At 50.7% G+C, this 18,244-nt stretch overlaps 4 protein-coding genes across 4 annotated transcripts; 1 reads left to right on the top strand and 3 right to left on the bottom strand.

The window, feature by feature from the left end:
* Positions 1–1,796: 1,796 nt before the first annotated feature.
* Positions 1,797–3,034, bottom strand: CABS01_07405 (uncharacterized protein; the record flags this gene model as incomplete). Its single annotated transcript, XM_060540768.1, has 5 exons — positions 1,797–2,056; positions 2,137–2,216; positions 2,287–2,404; positions 2,477–2,807; positions 2,873–3,034. 5 exons carry the CDS (start codon positions 3,032–3,034, stop codon positions 1,797–1,799), a joined length of 951 nt encoding a protein of 316 aa, XP_060402936.1.
* A 1,359-nt stretch (positions 3,035–4,393) lies between these two features.
* Positions 4,394–5,740, bottom strand: CABS01_07404 (monooxygenase; the record flags this gene model as incomplete). Its single annotated transcript, XM_060540767.1, has 1 exon — positions 4,394–5,740. One exon carries the CDS (start codon positions 5,738–5,740, stop codon positions 4,394–4,396), a length of 1,347 nt encoding a protein of 448 aa, XP_060402935.1.
* A 1,461-nt stretch (positions 5,741–7,201) lies between these two features.
* Positions 7,202–10,358, bottom strand: CABS01_07403 (uncharacterized protein; the record flags this gene model as incomplete). The annotated part of the gene is made up of 7 exons (XM_060540766.1): positions 7,202–7,540; positions 7,607–8,206; positions 8,266–8,624; positions 8,687–9,139; positions 9,333–9,593; positions 9,672–9,823; positions 9,889–10,358. 7 exons carry the CDS (start codon positions 10,356–10,358, stop codon positions 7,202–7,204), a joined length of 2,634 nt encoding a protein of 877 aa, XP_060402934.1.
* Positions 10,359–10,703: 345 nt separating this feature from the next.
* On the top strand, positions 10,704–16,737 carry CABS01_07402 (uncharacterized protein; the record flags this gene model as incomplete). The annotated part of the gene is made up of 8 exons (XM_060540765.1): positions 10,704–11,961; positions 12,458–12,529; positions 12,622–12,745; positions 12,819–13,654; positions 14,098–14,289; positions 14,569–15,005; positions 15,386–15,647; positions 15,782–16,737. The coding sequence occupies 8 exons, from the start codon at positions 10,704–10,706 to the stop codon at positions 16,735–16,737; spliced, it is 4,137 nt and encodes a 1,378-aa protein (XP_060402933.1).
* Between the last annotated feature and the right edge of the window lie 1,507 nt (positions 16,738–18,244).

Genomic DNA, 18,244 nt, shown 5'->3' with positions numbered 1-18,244 from the left:
GAGCATGCTACATGCAGAATTAAAAGCACTAGCAACTGTCGACGCTTGTAAAATGCCAGATGTCGGAGCCCAAGATTGTGAGTTCCCCTTCACTAGATCGTTCTACCTTAGATACTTGGGGTTGTCCCTGAAAGCTTATTAAATTGAGCTGGCGAATCAAAGTCTAATTTGTTGGCTTACGGGGCCAGTTGCTGGGAACTTACGCTGGTTGTAAGATATAACCTGGCGGTATGTTGTGGTGATATGATGCGACAGGTGCCTCTTTGGGCCGTAATGCTCGAGCTCTAGTTTTATACAGCTACTCAAAGACTTTACTCATATTTAACACGCCTTCAAATACGTGTATAGCAAGTGGCTGGGTTATCTGCTCATCTTTCAGTCTGGGCTAATCTGCTGTAAAATGAAGGCAACAACGTTGCCCGGTTGGGTAATCTGTACAAGTCATGCAACCACCGGCACAACGTATACTCGTAACAATCAAAGGCTTTAGTATCCACGCGCATTACTCAAACATCTACAACCCGAGAGCGAAAGAAGACCCCGGTTTTGTTGTATGGAGAAAGCCCTGGCAATCGAGACGAGGTCGTCCACCGCACCGCCGACCTATCCGACGCAGCTCGAGCATGACTCGATGAGAGAGACAACATAGGATTGGCCAATGAATGAGCTACGAATACGACAAATGCGTATTGGGCTGCTGTTGCAGACATCAACATGGTTCGCAAACTTGGCTCAGAGCAATAGAGCGCCCTGAACAGGTTAAGTTCCTTCCGACATCGCTGTTGTATTTGACCAACAGAGCATGTCGTGTATGAAGTCATGAGTGAGACTGTGTCGTCAGATTTTCTCCATTTCCAGGGCGCAAATACCGCTCAGACCAGAGTTCTCCAGTGGGTACAATCTTTGCCTGCCTTGGCGACGGAGTCTCCGGTCTACCACATCAGCATCCAAACCAATAGCTGATATTCTTTGTGTAGTCCGGAAATCCGGGACTCCTCCGAGTCATGGTATCATGCAACAGCGCGACATGTACTTTCGTTCTGGGAAACAGGACTACACGTACTAGGTGCAATTTTGCCCATAAAAGTCCCGCCGTCAATATGTGACTGTTGTGCTTTCGGGAGATTGCGGTTCTATCGAGCTAAAAAGTGTCCTCAAATCGCGTGTTGAAAGGCACTTCAGAGTTTGAGATGAACGCCGATAATTCATTCACTATTCCGCAGATATCTACTCATCGACGCATAACGTGAGGTGGAAATAGTCTTAGCTGTTGCAAATGACGCGGATTTGCGCTCGCATGAAGCAGGAAGTTTAAATCAAGAGCCTCCAGAACGATCACGAGCTAATGCACGTATCATAGAATTCAAAATCAGGAAAAACAATGCGACTCTGTAACAATTGAGCGACTCTTCTATATTCTGTTCCAAAATTTAATGAAAATCTGTCAAAATAGTCAAATTAAATTAGTTACGAAAAAGCCAACATGAATCCGAACGGCTCAGTCGAGAGCACGTCGCCTTTGCGGTATCTTCCGATCTCTAAGAGGATTTGATAGGTTGACGACGGAATGCTTCGTACACTGGATGTTTAAGGTCTAATTTCTTTATGTTTGACTCCAGCTAATCTGAATCAGCCCGTTGGAAGGCTACTTGAGAGAGGTTGAGGTATTATGAAGGTATGATAGGGTGTGCGGCTATTAACATCAATCTTTTCCAAGTTTCACTAATTTTAAACATCGAACTAGGGTAGCCTGTGCTTGTTGTGTTATGTCCTAATCGTACTTAAGAATGCGTTCCTCAAGCCCGTGAATAGTTCGTAGAGGAAGCGCCAGTATAATTGGTTGGTTGGTCAGCGTGTTGGTTCTCAGCATCATTACTGAGGCCAGCTATACGTAACTGGCGCTGGAAAACGGACAGCATGGTGTTTTCGCTACTTCCTCGAGAAGAGTATCTGGTTGAGATGTTGACGGCGAGTTTTCGCAACATGGGTATTGATGTTGCCATGATTGTGGCTGAGATCTCAGCGCTTTCCCAGATGAAGAGGGTGCTTAATGTGTCTAAGGGAAGAAAAGGGTCAGTCTGATATGACCTCCAAGTTGATTCTTGAGGGTTCATAACCGGACGTGTCAAGACTTACATATACTTCCGGAGTCGAATATACTGCGTGATTGTGGTCCGAATAGATATAAAACCTTGACTATCCCAGTAGCTCCAGCGCTGCAGACAACATTAATCGACAAAATCCAAGACATAGAATTGATGCACCAAATGCGGAACCGAAACTTACAAGATACCCATGCTCATAGCTACACAAATGCCAATCCGTTCGTGAGTGCTAAGATGAAGAGGCCATATAATTTTCCATGGTAACAAGGAAAGAAAAATGTCCAAGAAGGCCGAATATGCTTAAGAGAGGAAAGTCAGCCACCTCAATCCTGGAACGAACCATATGACAAAGACAACTTGAGTGTAATCACCATTGACAAATATCCCAAACGGAACAGACATTTCCCGTGGCCAGCATGGCTCCGGTCCGCCAGGGCCGCATGGGTTCAGAAAGAATGGGAGCCACAGCGCGATGAAGAGATTCATGGAGAAGATGATGAACCACAGCATCCATCGAAGCTTCCCCGTCATCAAACGCATGAGCGTGAAGGCGAACGATGTCTTGCTTAGCGCCCACGCTATGTTTGACATTACCCCGGCTGCCTTACTGATCTTGCTGTACTTTGGGACGTTCAGTATCCCCGCAAACGTGGACGCACTTAGAAGCGCGACCCGAAGATATATCATGCATGTGAACAGAACCTAGACATGGCATTAGAAGAACAGAAGAAAATCGCGGGATTGATTACGCAAAGATCCGTACTCACCCACGCCGAAAGTATGAGATAGTCGTCCGTCCCCAGCCGCCAACTTCTCAACGCCGAGACTCTCGCGTAAATCCTGAGAGCGAGAAAGGTCGTCGCGAGAACAAAGAGGACGACCAAGGACGCAATTGCTCGTATGGTTGACGACGGCAACGTATTATCCATGGTGTCCTTTCACGACGCCATTCTGACAGCGAGGTAGTAGCCGTGGTAAAGTCATGGGGCATTGAAAAGATGAAACACCAAGAAGATGGTCGGATTTCGGAAAGACGGCGGGAGCGGAAAAGAAAGACATTCAGTCACGGGCCACTAGAAGGAGCCAACCTCCCAAGCTTGGACCATTCCGTCACTGGCGTGATTCTCTTCAAAAGGGAGGCAGGGAAAAAAAGCAAAATGTTGCAGATGATAGATCCCAAATTCATCTATGGCTTTCTCTTGACCAGTGAATTATAGGCGGTGACTATGTCTCCCGGGAAAGAGATTCCGGTAGTTAGCTTGATCCTTTGTACACATCCCTTCAGTTGAGCCAAAACACCTTTTGAACACTTTCGACTCGGATTGAATGTTTATACATGTGACATCGAGCGCCTTGTGGTTTCAAGCCTGGGCAGAAAGTTTGAAGGTTAAATCCCACTCTCTACTCTATCTTGACTTCTTTTCTGTCCAAGCTTCGGCGAACAGAGTTTGGAGAGTCCTCTTGCGTATTCCTGAAGCACTGATGTGACGCTGTACCGAGATAGAGATCATGCATGTCGTAGGTGCAGTGCATTTGAGGTACGTCACATTTGAAGAGAGGACAACTGAAGGATAGAACCTTAGAAGAAACAGGTAAGCCTTCCGCGGTATGCGTTCATGCACCACTTAGTGGCCTGTTCAGGGCAAATGAATCAAACTTGGCCGCTTGAAATGCCGCGACAGGATGTGCGCAGGCCAAATGGTGGCACAAGCCGGGGTTCAAAGTCACTTGACTGCCGGACTCCTTACCTGTAGCTCGGACTGCAGTGACAACGGCCAAGATGCTATGGATTGTGAATGTCCTGGGTAACGAGAGGGGATTGGATGCAGCTGCCGCGCAGGGAGAGACTAGACCAAAACTAATGATACCGTGGCGCCTGCACACCTCAACCATGGTCTGAGACACTCCGCAGCATCACGCTGACTTCAGGTGCGGGAGTCTGGACTTGCGCCATCATACCTTAAACGGTCGTTGATGTACGCCGGGAACCAGAGACATTGACAAGTCATGTTCAGGCTCTGGCAACTTGCCCCCGGTTCGCTTCTTCCCGGAACTATTTACTGCATGTTCCTGGCTACTAGTACTCGTCGTCTCAAACGGCACCGAATAGAAGCCCGCATGAATCCAAGAAGGGTTTTGAATTGCAATGCACCTCAGATAGCTTTGGAATGGGACTCTAGAGCGGCCAGTAACATCTTTGCTTTTCTTAACCCGCTGTCATTTCTGTCAATGTCAACTGAGATTTCTTTAGTAGGTGCCAAACATCAACGCTTGATCAGCTCTGAGGCCTAAATCCACTCAGCTGGGCTCTTTAATCCTAGTTTCTCACTAATGCCCTCTGTTTCCTGTGCTTTCTTATTCACACTTTCCATTTCAAACCCAGCCACCTTCTTGTAGACCCGACCAATGTCTTCTAGTTCGTTCTTCGGGACAACATCGTAGACATTCCCGAAACCATCGGGTGCTCTTTCCTCGCATATTTGCAAGACGTGATCCGGTCCATTTCCACGGTTTGCCATGATGATCTTGGACGTGGCTGGCAGCCGCTCCGACTCATACGCCTTCAGCGCCGCCACCACATCGTCTTGGTTCTCAACAAGTTGCTTCGCAAGAGTCTCCGCGTCGATAATAGCCTGCGATGCGCCGTTAGAGCCAATCGGGTACATTGCGTGCGCAGCATCACCAAGCAAAGTCAGGCGGCCGAAGCTCCAACGCTCAACAGGGTCCCGATCGCTCATAGGGAACTCAAAAACCTTCTCGGTTGCGTCGATGAGATCCTTCATCTCGAGCCCGCCGCACCGCCAACCCTGAAACGGCCCCTCAAACACAGACTTGTCGACTGCTTTTGTCCAGTCCGTCTTTGGCGGCGTGAGATCCTCATCATCCTTGTCTCTTATCCTGAGTTCGGCGATCCAGTTCACAAGGCTCTTGCCCTTATCTGCGGAGCGCTGGCTAATGGGATAGGCGATGAACTTTTGATCGGCGTGACCAGCCCAAACCATTGATGCTCCTGTGAGATACGGCTCACGCTCGATACAGCCGCGCCAAAGCATGCGGCCCGAGAATCGCGGCGGGCCTTCGTTGGGGTAGAGAACCTTTCTCGCGGTCGAATTGATTCCGTCAGCGGCTATCAGAATATGGCCAGTGACGCTAGACTGTCCTGCCGGCGCACCGTCTCGCCGTTGCGAAAACTCTGCTGTGATGCTCTTCTCATCCTGTGAGAACCCTGTCAGAGCGTGATTGAGATTGACCGCCCCTTCGCCCAAACGCTCTTTGACGGCACTCAGAAGCAGCATTTGGCATTCGCCGCGATGAACGCTGAATTGCGGCACTGCATAGCCTGCCTTGAGACCTCGTGGCTCGCTGAGAATGGCATGGCCGTGACGGTTGTAAAAGTTCAGTTCTTGCGTCTTGACGCCGGTCTTCTCGAAAGCTTCCAGGAGTCCGAGATTACGGAGAATGAGAATGGCGGAGGGTTGTACATTGATCCCGACGCCAAGAGTTGTGAGTTGTGACGCTGCTTCGAAGATGTGGATGTCTGTGAACCCAGCGGCGTGGAGGGACAGTGCTGCCGTTAGGCCACCAATACCTGCACCGGCGATGATGATCTTGGGCTGAGGGTTTAGAAATGGCATTTTGCGGGCTCTTGAATGACACTCGTGGAGAAGCCAACTGTGTTGTCGTCGAATAGACCGAGAAACGAGGAGCTGTTGTCACGAAGTCATGAGGTTAGGTCATAATACAGAGAGTGCATACTGAAGCCTCCACCGGCAACTTCAAGTCTAAGTGGTTCCGAAAGTCGGAATTGGTGGAGATTCATGACTGCCGACTCTAGATGCCGCGATTTAGCAAATTCTGCAAGATCCACAGAAACTAGGACCACCGATGCAGTTTCGTTCAGCACACAAAATCATGTTTCTCCCAAGCTATTCGGCGTGATATGATCACGAACCATATTGCCACTTTGAAATTCGACGCAAGCATTGAAGTTCGATCTTGTCGCTGGGAATAGCTCCGCTTCGTTCGCTTCACCCCGCACAAATACCCCAGATCACGATGCTTTGACACCCTTCTGAACCACATGGGGATCTGGCCGAGGGGGAAAGACTCGAGACCCTGGTCCTGGTCCGGGTCCTGGCCCTGGCCTTGATCTATGAGACTAGCGGCCGAGGTCTGGGGCTGCAAGCACCCTATAGGAGAGGAAGGCGAATCCGCTTGATACTCGACCACGCTCTTAGACGAGGGTTTTCGGTGCCCTAGAGATCTGTTCGTCGCATTAAGGAACAAGGTTTCGTACCTGAACTTCACTGGCGGAAATTGAGCAGCAGGCTGATTGGCTACGCTTGAACGGTTGTAACCCAGCAGCTAGTGTCGGATCCTGGGCGTAGTCTCCCAGCCATTGTCTTTATTCAGCATGTACTTGTCGAAGAATCGCTGCAAGTCATCGAGATTCTCTTGCTGGTACATGTCGTGCCATTCTTGAGTTGCAGTCCAGCGCAACCTTTTGCAGTGTCTCAACAATTTGAGTAGATGGCAATACGCCTCATTCCAGATGGAAGAAGTACAACTTTTCAGATGATCGAGAGAGCTAGAATGCTCTGACTGATCCCTCGATGTATAGCCCAGTTGAGAAGCTGGCAGTGGCATACATCGGAATAGTAATGTTGCGGAGCTTCGGCTTCTTGTTTTCCCAATAGTCATTCCAGGTACCATACTTATCCACCATCGCGCTGACGTCCTCGCGCATCCCAGGTCCTATAGAAGACTTGTCGTCAGAGAAGGCTCGCAAATAACACCCACATGAGGAGCACACAACGCTTACAGCATGCCCATCCCATCAAAATATCCCAGACAGCACAGCCAGGAATGCCACCGCGACAGATAGACTCCCTATAGTAGTCTCCGAGCCCTTCCCAAGGTGCTATGCAAGTCAGATGAGGAGGTTATTCGGCAGCGATGAACCACTGCGTTGTTGCAAGCCACGAGTTCCCGGCCCTGGAGACCTTACATGTACCATTGCACCAAGGTTGCCGCGCAAATGGTCAGGGACTTTAACTTCCTCTTACCTATAAGGCTAAACATAAATCCTCTGCTGTTCAGTTTGAAGATCTAAGTCCTCTCCGCCTGACACTAAAGAGTACTCTCTGTGGCTTTACAAACCACCTATTAACAGTCTTCAATTCCCCACTAAGACACTTAAACTCATACCGCCTAACTAGCTCTGGGATCAACTTCACCATCTCCAGGCTTGATATGTGCTTCCCTATGCAGGTCCTCGCGCCCGCTCCGAAAGGCAGGTAATACTGCTCCATGGCCGCTAACGTCTCCGTGGAGGCGTGTTGGGGATCCCACCGTTCTGGTATGAAGTCTGCGGCGTCTGTGCCAAAGACTTTTGCGTTCCGGTGCGCTACCCAGGGATTGACACCGATGAGTGTCTGTTCAAAGTAGTTAGAACAATTTTATGCGGCTGTGCCATGTTGAATAAGGCTTCAAAGACTTACCCCAGGCGGAAAATGGGTTCCATCGACGTCCAGACCGGACCCTACGACCTCGCGCCACATGGGCAAGCCGACGGCTGGATGGAGTCGCAGGGCTTCTTTGATGACCATCTGGAGGTACGGAAGTTGCTGGGCTTGGTCAAAAGTGAAGTGTTCATCGAGGCTAGAGCAGAAGCCTTGAGAATCGAGCTCTTCGTACATGCTCTTTGCGACACCATTTGTGGTGAGAATATGGTACATCGCACTGGTTAGAGAAATGCTCGTGGTGTCACTTCCAGCTGCAACGTTTCCTGTCAAAGTAAGCGTTTGAACACGAAATCTTTCGTATTCTTCCGGGTCTTCCTTCTGCAGTCGTTGAGCTTTTGTCAGGAAGGTCTCTCCGCCATGCTTTTCCTTGATGTCAATATCATCGCTCTCGGACTGGAGCTTTCGCGCAAAACTTGCGATACCACGAACAGGGTTACCATAAAGGACGAGAAGTATGGGCAACAAGACGGCGTTGACGCCTGAGAGTGTCGAGAACGCGTTGGCGTCTTCTAGACCTCGCATGATGCCGTCGATATCTTGCCCGCCAGATTCCAAGAAACCTACTCGTCTGCCGAACTGGTATAAGAGTCAGAAAATTGATGCAATCGGGCAAATGAGCGGACCACCAAACTCACCGTGATCTCACCAATCATATCAAATGCATAGCACTGCATCCACTGCTGCAAGTCAAACGTCTCTCCGCTCTCGGCGAACTCGTCGAAACGCTTCAGAAGAAGCGCAACACAGCTGTCAACATAGGGCTCGTAGGACTTGATTGTCGACATGGAGTACATGCTGGCGACTTTGCGACGCATGAGGCCATGCACGGCGCGATCGCGCGCGCTGAAGAGATTGTGGTTCGGGATGCGAGGGTCTCCCCAGGCATCGTACCATCCGCTTTTTGGCAAAGGAGATGAGATGCCATAGATTACGCGAGCCATGGCCGGGTCATCAATGCTGTACATGCGAGGCCCGATGCGAACGATTTTCCTGGCTTTGGTGGTCATCAGCAATGGGCCAGGAAGTGATTAGAGCCAAGGAATAGTAGTCACTTACAGCCATTCTCATGTGCTTCGATGTCGTACGCCTCATACTTGCCTTGCCATATTTTCCAGATGTACCATGCATCAGTCCATCTGGCAAGGGCAGGCCCGTACGCTCCAGGGAGTGAAAGACATGCAAGGATGTGGCTGAGCAGCCAGCTGATGGCAAGGAGCGTGAGAGAACCAAAGAGCACAAGAAGAGACATGACAGTTTTCGCCTGGAGATGCTTTGTTTGGAAATTCGTAATGTAGACAAAGCTTATAACGTATGGCTCTTGGGGGATGAGGGCGTGGGGAAACACTAGTGACGTTGCAGGATGTGGTGGGGTGCCGAAACTCACATGGTAAGTGGCGGTGGGGTAGTTGAAATCTCTTGTAGAAGACAGTATAAACGCGGGGTTGAAGCCATGTCGTGAGACTTCTACAGTATACATTAAAATAGTACAAGAGGCAAATTCAACGAACTCTGCCTGTGAAAGCCCATGTTTTGGAGGCTCACTTGGGGTTCAATGAGTATGTCGGCTGGTGATTCCTAGCTGCCCTCTTTAGTTGATAGATATAGATAATGGTAATTGCTACTTGCTATGGATCCTATTTCTGAGCATTCATATTTTGCTGGCGAGCTTTCTCCATGTGAGGATGGCCATAGAATACCTTACCTTCAGGACCATCCAGCGTTGCCGCCTTCTCAATCTCCTCGTAGATCTGACCGTTAACAGGCGCTTGCTTGGCCGAAAGGAGCGCGAAGGTCTTTTTAGCGCGGTCTGCCTTCGATGTAGATGTCACGACAATGCCGCCAAGCCGGTAGTATGCCCAGCTGAGCAGCAGATCAGCTGTGGACAGCCTCGTTTGCTTTGACTGCTCTTCCAACTTCTGCAACAGTGCTGTGCTGTCTTCAGTGGGCAAGCGACCGCTGACGGCTGTCAAAAGGCCATAGTCTGCGCGACTGTTAGCTTGGGAGATTTATTTCCCAGAAACTTGGTTAACGGCGTTAATACTCATTGGGACAATGTTGTGCTTGACCTCGAACTCGCGGAGTTGCCGGACCTTGGGATCAGACAGCAAGAACGGATTAAACTCGTATTCATTGAGCTGTGGAGGGTGTTTGAGGTCGCTGGCGCTGAAGATGTCGTAGTAATCGGGCAAGGTCCTACAAAATCGCGCTTGTGAGCTTTGATCGGGTTACGCCCCGTCGTTGTGTTATTGACGACATACCAATTCGATACACCAATAATGCGAGCAACTCCCTGATCCTTAAGATCTTCCAGCACACGCCATGCATCGCGATTGGTCATGTTACCATCATAACCGCGGGGCGGGAAGTGCAGCTGCAGGATGTCGACATAGCCTTCTAGTGTCCCAAACCGCTCAATCTCCTGCTTTACGGCCTGGATCATGTGATCGCGGCCTCGACATCCTAGGGATGCGTAGGTATTGATCTTAAGGGATAGGAAGATCTCGGAGCGTTTGAGATTGCTGCGGCGGAGGACTTCGGCAAAGCTGTCATTATTGGTGTAGATATCGCCAGTGTTGAAGTGACGGAATCCCGCGTCAATCGCTTGTTGAATTTCGACGCTGCTGTCTGTAGGAAGTGGATGAGTGTGGCCAGGTGCCCACTTCATGAGGGTTCCCACTCCGAAGCATAGGCGGGGTACGGCTATTCCTGAAATGCTGATTGTTGACATGGCTGTTGTATTTCTCAAGACGTCGAATACATTGGATGATGTTGGCGGCACACAACAAGCCCACGTCCGGCGGGTGGGTGCTTTTACGGTGGGGAAAAGAACATGACGCCGTCCAAGGTTCCTTGCTTCATACGGACGCCTCCGCATTGTGGGGTACTCCGATGTGGTGTTGTGCCGTCCCTCTAGAGCAATTCGACAAGGTCACAATACGAACCTCCTGGCACAGGCGATAATTATTTCAAAACAGACCTCATGGCTTCCCATATGGGAAGAAACGTTTCTCATCATTCAGACTACCGCGGTTGGTTGTTACACATATAAGTCTTTCATTCACTTTAACCCACCATGGCTTCGTCTAAGTTTCTTCCTCACGAGGGCAAGCATCGCAAAATTCGAGTCGCCATCATTGGCGCAGGAATCTCTGGACTTGCCGTCGCCAACGGCTTACTGAAAGATCCAGCTGGGAGATTCGATGTCCAGGTCTTCGAACGCGACATAATTGCATTCAACTCAGAGCGTGGCGGGTATCAGCTCCGCATCAGCGCCAATGGCCTTAACGCTCTGAAGACAGTCTCCGACCTTGAGCTCTGGTCATTGATCCGCGAGGTTTGGGCCGGTGATCAGGCGAAAGCGCCTACCATTGTTGATCCCGATACTTTCGCAGTTCGTCTTCGCCTCGGCGATCTCAAGTTGTATCCCAAGAGTCGAGCCATACCTAGGAAAAGACTGCGTGGTGCTCTTCTACAGCCATTACTAGTTCAAGGGCGGGTTCACTTCGACCACACCTTCGCGCGCTTTGAGCTGATGCCTGGTGAGCAATGCGGCGTGCAGCTACACTTCGATGGCCAGGCTTCACAGGAGGCCGACATTCTTATCGCATCAGACGGCAGCAACAGCCAGGTTAACCGACAGGTTGGCCTTAACAACAAGATCAAGCTAGACAGCATGACTTTGATCCAGTCTCGCGGCATAATCTCACGATCTGTACGAGATGAGCTACCCGAGTCGCTCGTCGAATCTGGCTCGGTAATGTTCTTAGGCGGCAAAGATGTTGCTGGATTTGCATCCGTCTATGACCCCCAGAAGGACCCAAGTACCAGCGGCACAGAGTCATACACCTTGTTCTGGTCGGTCGGTATACCGAGGGCCCGGGGAGACGAGCTGATAGCGAAGGCCGGCTCGAATCCTGAGAAGATCATTCCTCACCTCATAGATTACTTCCGAAACGACCTTGGCTATGGCAAACCTTTAGAACTCATCATGCGATCTGCGACTGAGGCTGTCCGGACGGGCCTTGTGACCAGCTCCGTCAAGCCGAAGACGGATTGGCGAAACGGTATTGGCAAAAATTCGCGAGTGGTTCTCCTCGGCGACGCCGTGCACCCCATGACGCCTGGCCGAGGCATGGGTGCAAACCAGGCGCTGACTGATGCCGCCAATCTTGTCGAACTTTTCCATCAAGCAACATTTGAGCAGGACGTGCCGTCGGATGGGGAACTCGCCGCTTTAGCGCGCACATTCGACGCAGAGATGTATACTCGCGCGTTTAAGATGGTGAAGGCTAGTGAGACCGTAACTTCGCTAGATTTGACGACGTTATCGGGTAAGATGATGATTACCTTCGTCGGAATGGCTATGACCGCGATGGGATGGCTCATTTCTGCCTTAGAGACTATTGGTTTGAAAGCCGAAGGGAAGGTAGACTATGTATCGCATGAGAAGTAGTGCATGTAGGGGATCTGTGTCTATAGACTGAGCCGATGTGCTGATAATCGAAAAGGATATCATGTAGGTAGCGTGACAATGGATTTGCTTTACCGACTCCTCTGTGTGATGGACATCCAAGGAGCGAGCGCAAGCCAGAGACGAAGGCTGGACACGGCTTGTCGACAGGATCCTGAAAGTTGCCTAGGTAGTTGCGAGGGCGGCGTTGGATGGGATCCGATAGCTTCTGCAAAGCCTGGATTGTAGAATAAGTTCGCCTCGCGGTGCGGAGTTGCGGGGGTCCCCGGGCTTGGCCATCAGAGGATCTGTGGCTCCAACCTGGCTATATTAGGTGCATAATTCAGATTCAATCCAGACGTCAATCTGAACTACAGCTTGCTTTCTTCTCCACTTCACGGCGTTGACAGGCAAAAGCTTAAGCATGGATGCCACAATCGAGTGGTTCGGTAAGTTGCCGCCACATTCAGTGTCTCTTAATTACTGCCGAGATTCGCGAGGCTCATTAATTACCCAGGTGCTACCACGTTTCGCGTGAAAGTCAACGGTCTCGTCATCTTCTTGGACACATGGCTGGAGCGTCCAGGTGTTCTGCCCAAAGTGTTGGCTATCGACGATGTGGATGAAGCGGATTACGTCTTCATCTCCCACGCACATTTTGACCAGTGAGTGTCACACTAATTCGCATCACAGTCACTATTACTTTTCCACAAAGCCGACTCACTAGGGGTCCTTTAGTCTTCCCGGAGCCGATAGGATCGCAATCAAAACCGGAGCACATGTTATTGCTAATGGCGAAGCCATTAACGTCCTTCGGTCAGCTGGAGTGCCCGAGGACCAGTTGATCCCTGTATCTGGTGGCGAGCGCATCCCTCTTTTTCCTTTCAAGTGCCGTCAAGCTGCAGCTCGTGGTGAAGTTGACATCGCTCCTGGGCCACCAGGCGCTCCTCCAGCTCCGGATGCTAGATTGGCCGCGGCCTCCGTCCATGTCTGGCCTTCACTGCACTGTCTCATGCCTGGTGGCTCGCATGCCGATGTGCCTGCAATCATGGATACAGGCAAGGAGTATATTGGAGGAGCAAGCCAGTACGCTTGCACACTGGATATCACATTCGGTATGAAATACGGCCTCCTCAAGATCGGCGACCACATGCCTCGCGATGCTATGGACTCGGGCATGCGCTCTTTCGTAGACTACGTCAACGGCCCGGCGAGGGAATGCATGTCTCACTTTGACGGAGGGCAGCTAATGTACAACTTCCTGTTCGGGGAGGGCAAGACACTGTTGTGGAACGGACATCTGGGCGGGTACGATGGAATACTGAAGACGGTGCAACCACAGCCAGACGTGCTCATTCAAGCAATTGCTGGACGGGCGAACTTGAACGGAAGACCGTTTGATGGATCTGCGGCGCAGTTCGCGGTGCAAGTATCGAAGCTTCTAGGAGAGCCAAAGAAGGTAATCTGGTGTTTGCACGATGAGGCGCCGATCAAGCCGTGGACGGTGGATGTAAGCCCAGCTACGCAAGCGGTCGAGAAGGAGACGGGTTCCAAGGTGACTGCACTGCAACTGGGTACATCGGATATGCTTTTCTGAACATTGCAAAATAAAAGTAACACAAAGAAGTCAGATCGGGGCGTCAGAGCAGTTTGCAATACAACGCCTATCATAACGTCTCAGCTTTAACGACTTCTTGAGATGCTTGAGGCAGTTCCATCTATTAATGTGAACGGGACTAAGCTTGATTGAGTAGGCGAACTGAGTCCCGCCCTCTGTTACATTCGCGAGTTGCGGTGGCGGTTGGTAGAGTGCAAGACGGGAGTTTCTCATCGGCATCCCTCCACCCCCACGGCCCCGCCGCCATTCTCCACATATTTCGGGATCCCCCACCCCCGCCGCTGCCGCGGTATCTCGGAACCCCAACATTCCCCATCATGCTCCGCAGACATACCAAGATTTCACACCTCAATAAATTGTTCAACATGCGATCGCATACCTCCGCAGTTGCCAATCTAGGTAGCAATGCCGATAACGATGGCGCTGCCGACGGTGTCGGTGACGGCAACGGCCCCTCATCCTCCCCGTCTTCCTCCTCCGCCTCCGCATCAGTGCTGTGTCCCGAATGCGGGCAGACCTTCCGTCGGCGCGAGCATCTAAGTCGACATCTGGACCGCCACTCCGGCCGTCGTTCTCACGCATGCAGTATCTGTAAGAGGGCCTTCTCTCGAAGGTGTGTATCCTCCGTGTCTTGGATAGGCTGTGTCCAGTTCTTCTCCTGTAACGTCTGTGACTGACTTTCAGCGGGAAAAAGAGACACGTTGAAACGGCATGTCCGCACACATGGTACTACAGTCCTCGTTGAATGGACGCAAAACAACGACGGTCATCTCTCACGAGACCAACGTCGTGCGTGCGAAGCCTGCGCCAAAGCTAAACAACGCTGCGATGGTTGCAGGCCAGCACCTTGTACCAACTGCACAAACAAAGGTCGTCGCTGCTCATACCAACCAAGTTCTGGCGATGATGAGACTATCTTCGTTGCGCAGCCTGCAGCCGATGGCGACGTATCCTCTGCCCCCACTCCGCCTCGTCAGAACTTGCTGCCTATCACTTCGCAATCTTGCGTCTCGGACCAACCTCCGCTCGAGCCAGACCTCCTATGGGACGCTCTCTTGACCCCTGCCCAATTTCTGTTTCCTTTCTCACCGGCTACTTCTCTCGGAGTTGGGACATCAACAGACTTTTGCTTCGGAGACACTGCTTTGGCTACCGTCGTTGAACCTGTGGATGACCAGAGCGTGCAAAATAGCTTCGGTGCAAAAGTAACACCAAGAGTAGGTGTGGAGGCCGTTGAGGTCATTACTGAGCCAGGCAACCTGACAGCGGAGGAGGAAGACATCTTGATTGTTGAGTACATTCCTCATGTACCTCCCATGACAGCAGAAACGCGAGCATACATGCTCCAAGCCATCAAAGCCCGACTGCCACAGCACGAAGCCCAAGGGCTTGAAGCCAACTTCCCATCTTTGCGACACCTTGATGCATACATGCAATTGTATTTTGAGCACTTTCATCCGCGAATGCCTTTGTTACATAAACCGACATTTCAGGCGTCACCCGAGACGTGGCAGCTGGTACTCAGTGTGTTGTGTCTTGGCAGTCGGTACTCCCTAGCGCACCACCATCACGATCATGTTTTGCTACTGCAGCTAATTGCCCAGCACATGCTGAAAAGAGATGTAAGGCCCATCATTGGAGCTTTTCTCATGGCATGGTACTAATGTGACAATTCAATAAATTGCAGATTCAAGAGCTATCGAGCAATGACGTTTTGACCTGTGCGCAATCTCTATTGTTGTTCCATCAAAGCCAATGGCTCTCGGGTGAGCGGAGCATTGTCATCGAGGTGCAATTCTACCGGAATATTCTCGTCACCCTTTGTCGCCAACTGCTGTCTCGAGAGGGCACTTTGATGCACACGCATACATCCGCTGAGGACGCGAACCACGCATGGTCCCAGTGGGTACAAGCCGAAGCCAAACGACGGATCATACACTTCACTTGGAGTAAGTCACCTTCGCTGAACCACCCTCGTGCTACGAAACTTACACACAAAAAGTGTCGGAGTGTCTCCAGGCGACATTCTTCATGCTTCCTCCTCTGCTCTCAATTGCTGAGCTACAAACTCCGGTACCCACAGCTGATGCGTACTGGTCATCGAGTCACGAGCAGTGGCACCTTCTCCCGCCACCGCAGCCTTCATTAACTATTTGTGCTCTACTTGCACGCGTTGGTCTCGGCGATGTAGTGCCGGCGAGTCTAGAGCAGCCGGCTAAGTCTACAATACTGCTCTCGGCCATCGTTCAGCAAGCTGCCGAGAGCGATCTGCTTCGAGCTATGGGACTCGGCTCTGTCGGCAGTACTGCTAATCAACCCGGTCTAGCTCTAGGAATGGGGACGATGCTCTCCCAGAAAGCCTTCGATGCTTTGTCCCAGGCAGGATGCTCTCAGATGTTGCGCGAAACGGACGCCGGCACCAACTCGAATGACTTTGCCTTGCTCTCCCGAGTCCTTTCCATTTGCTCAGTCACACCGTTGCGGCTACTCAACCCCTACGGCAAATGGCAGACGACAGATGCAGGTCACAGCAAAGCCCGGTCTGAACTGCTGAACATTATACCGCAGAATGTCAGCAGAGCAAGACACTGCTTGTACTACGCAGCGCAGGTTCTTCAACACTTTCGCACTATGAGAGTGGCAACAGTACTCGACATCCTTAGCGTCTTGATCTGCGTGCTCTACATGGTGGTGTACGCAGATATTTTTGAGCAACAAGATCCTAATTCCGCCGGAAGTGGGGCCAGCACCGGAACATCCAATACGGAGATCATCCGACTCGACCAAGTCGTTGACATAGATCTTTTAAACGGCTGGTTGGAGGTCAGAAATCATAAAAGACCTCACATTGCTGGGGTCGGTCTCCTGCACAGCGGCCGCAGCGTGCCTCGTTTGTATAAAGAAGCGTCGCGGATTATGGCAGCCGGGTCCTCGGTCTCGAGGATGGCTAAGGAGATGTCGATCATTCTCGAGTCACAAGCTAAAGGTTATCCTCCAGACCTTCCAGATCGCCGACAAGACATACAGAGAGCGGTGTGAAGCTGAGTTGAGTCACAACGAAAACCACAAGGGCACAAAATGAGGCAAGGCACGACAATGTAAACCACAACTTGATACTAAGTATATGTAAACGGTTCCTGCCATCTCTTTTACGATTTTAGTGGGCTGGAATCTGGCTGGCACCAAATAAAGACTACCGGTCTATCAGCTGCAAGCTACAGCTTGATCGAACTCTTTGTCGGCACTTTGACGTAAGCTCATCTTTTCACTCTGCCCTGGTGTTTCGAGCGGACCAAGGGCATGCTTGAGTCTATTTTCGAACTCATCGATGTCGCCCCCAAAACAGAACCGAAAAGGACAATTACGCGACAACAACATGATTTCCCCGGATGTATGACATAGGACACCAAATGAAAGTCGCACTTGCTACAACGGTCGTACTTGTGGACTGCTGCATGTTTCGGTATCTTTGAGCCACACCCTTAAGCATTACACAATGAATAATATTCGTAAGGTATTTAGTGTTAAAGACTTGCGATAATTTCCTAGACCCGGGTAGCGCTTCCTATCTACATCTAGCAATGAATATGTTTATTGGAAAAAGCGACTGGAGATCCCATACCATCTATTTGGGAACTGAGCAAACATTGCTATTCACTAAATTGCTAGCGCTATTTGATAACGGAAGTTATCTCTTCCGTACTCATGTTCTCTATGACGCAAACAAGAGAGTGAGTGACTTACGAACGGCCCACAGCACTTCGGCAACTGCCTTCCTAGTGCATATTTGAATCTTGACTATCTCGTATTCGGCGTGACATTTCAAAGTGATACGATGTTGTTAACCGGCACAAACAGCATCAACTTCAATGATGAATCTTACTTGCACAAGGCAATTTGAACCGTGTCGCACCAACATGATGTAAATGAGAGTTTGTCCAACAGGTACAAGCACAAACGCAATCCTCTGTTGAACATCAAAACAATTTCGCGAACCTCTCTGCCTACTGCTTGTTTCCGTTGACCGGTTGACGGCACGGAGGCTTTCGGGACTCCTAGTTCAAGCCACTAACAAAATTGACGGACGGACGCTAGACTTTCTATTTCGGATTTCTTGAGATGGAGGATTCTGGAGCACACGTAAGTGGATGGCGTGGGGAATGTCCCAGACGAGGAGAGAGCCACGCAGAATAAGAGCGACGACCGAGGCGTGAGACTTAGGAATTTCAGTCTTTGTCAACAAATCAAACGCGCGATGATGGGGTAATGGAGGCGGGCGCGCGGCCTGGTCGCTTGTCATCGTATCGAGTCTGGAAAGGGAACGGCGGCGCGGCAGATTAAGAGATTCCAGCACGTCTGCGGCTTACGGCAGCTTCAACGAATGCACCTATGATTGGGGGCGCCAGGCTAAATGTCTCACCATGGGGGTACCACTGACGTGCGCACCGCATCACGAAGAGTCATTAGAGCTGCTTGCAGTTAACCACTTTCCAAGCCACACCCGTTGATCTAAACCCCCAACGGAGAATTTTTGGCACGGCGTTTT

The sequence above is a fragment of the Colletotrichum abscissum genome (genome assembly GCF_030869225.1).
Source record: "Colletotrichum abscissum strain IMI 504890 chromosome Unknown Scaffold_16.1, whole genome shotgun sequence".
Lineage (NCBI taxonomy): Eukaryota > Fungi > Ascomycota > Sordariomycetes > Glomerellales > Glomerellaceae > Colletotrichum > Colletotrichum abscissum.
This window is presented reverse-complemented; position numbering and strand designations above follow the sequence as displayed.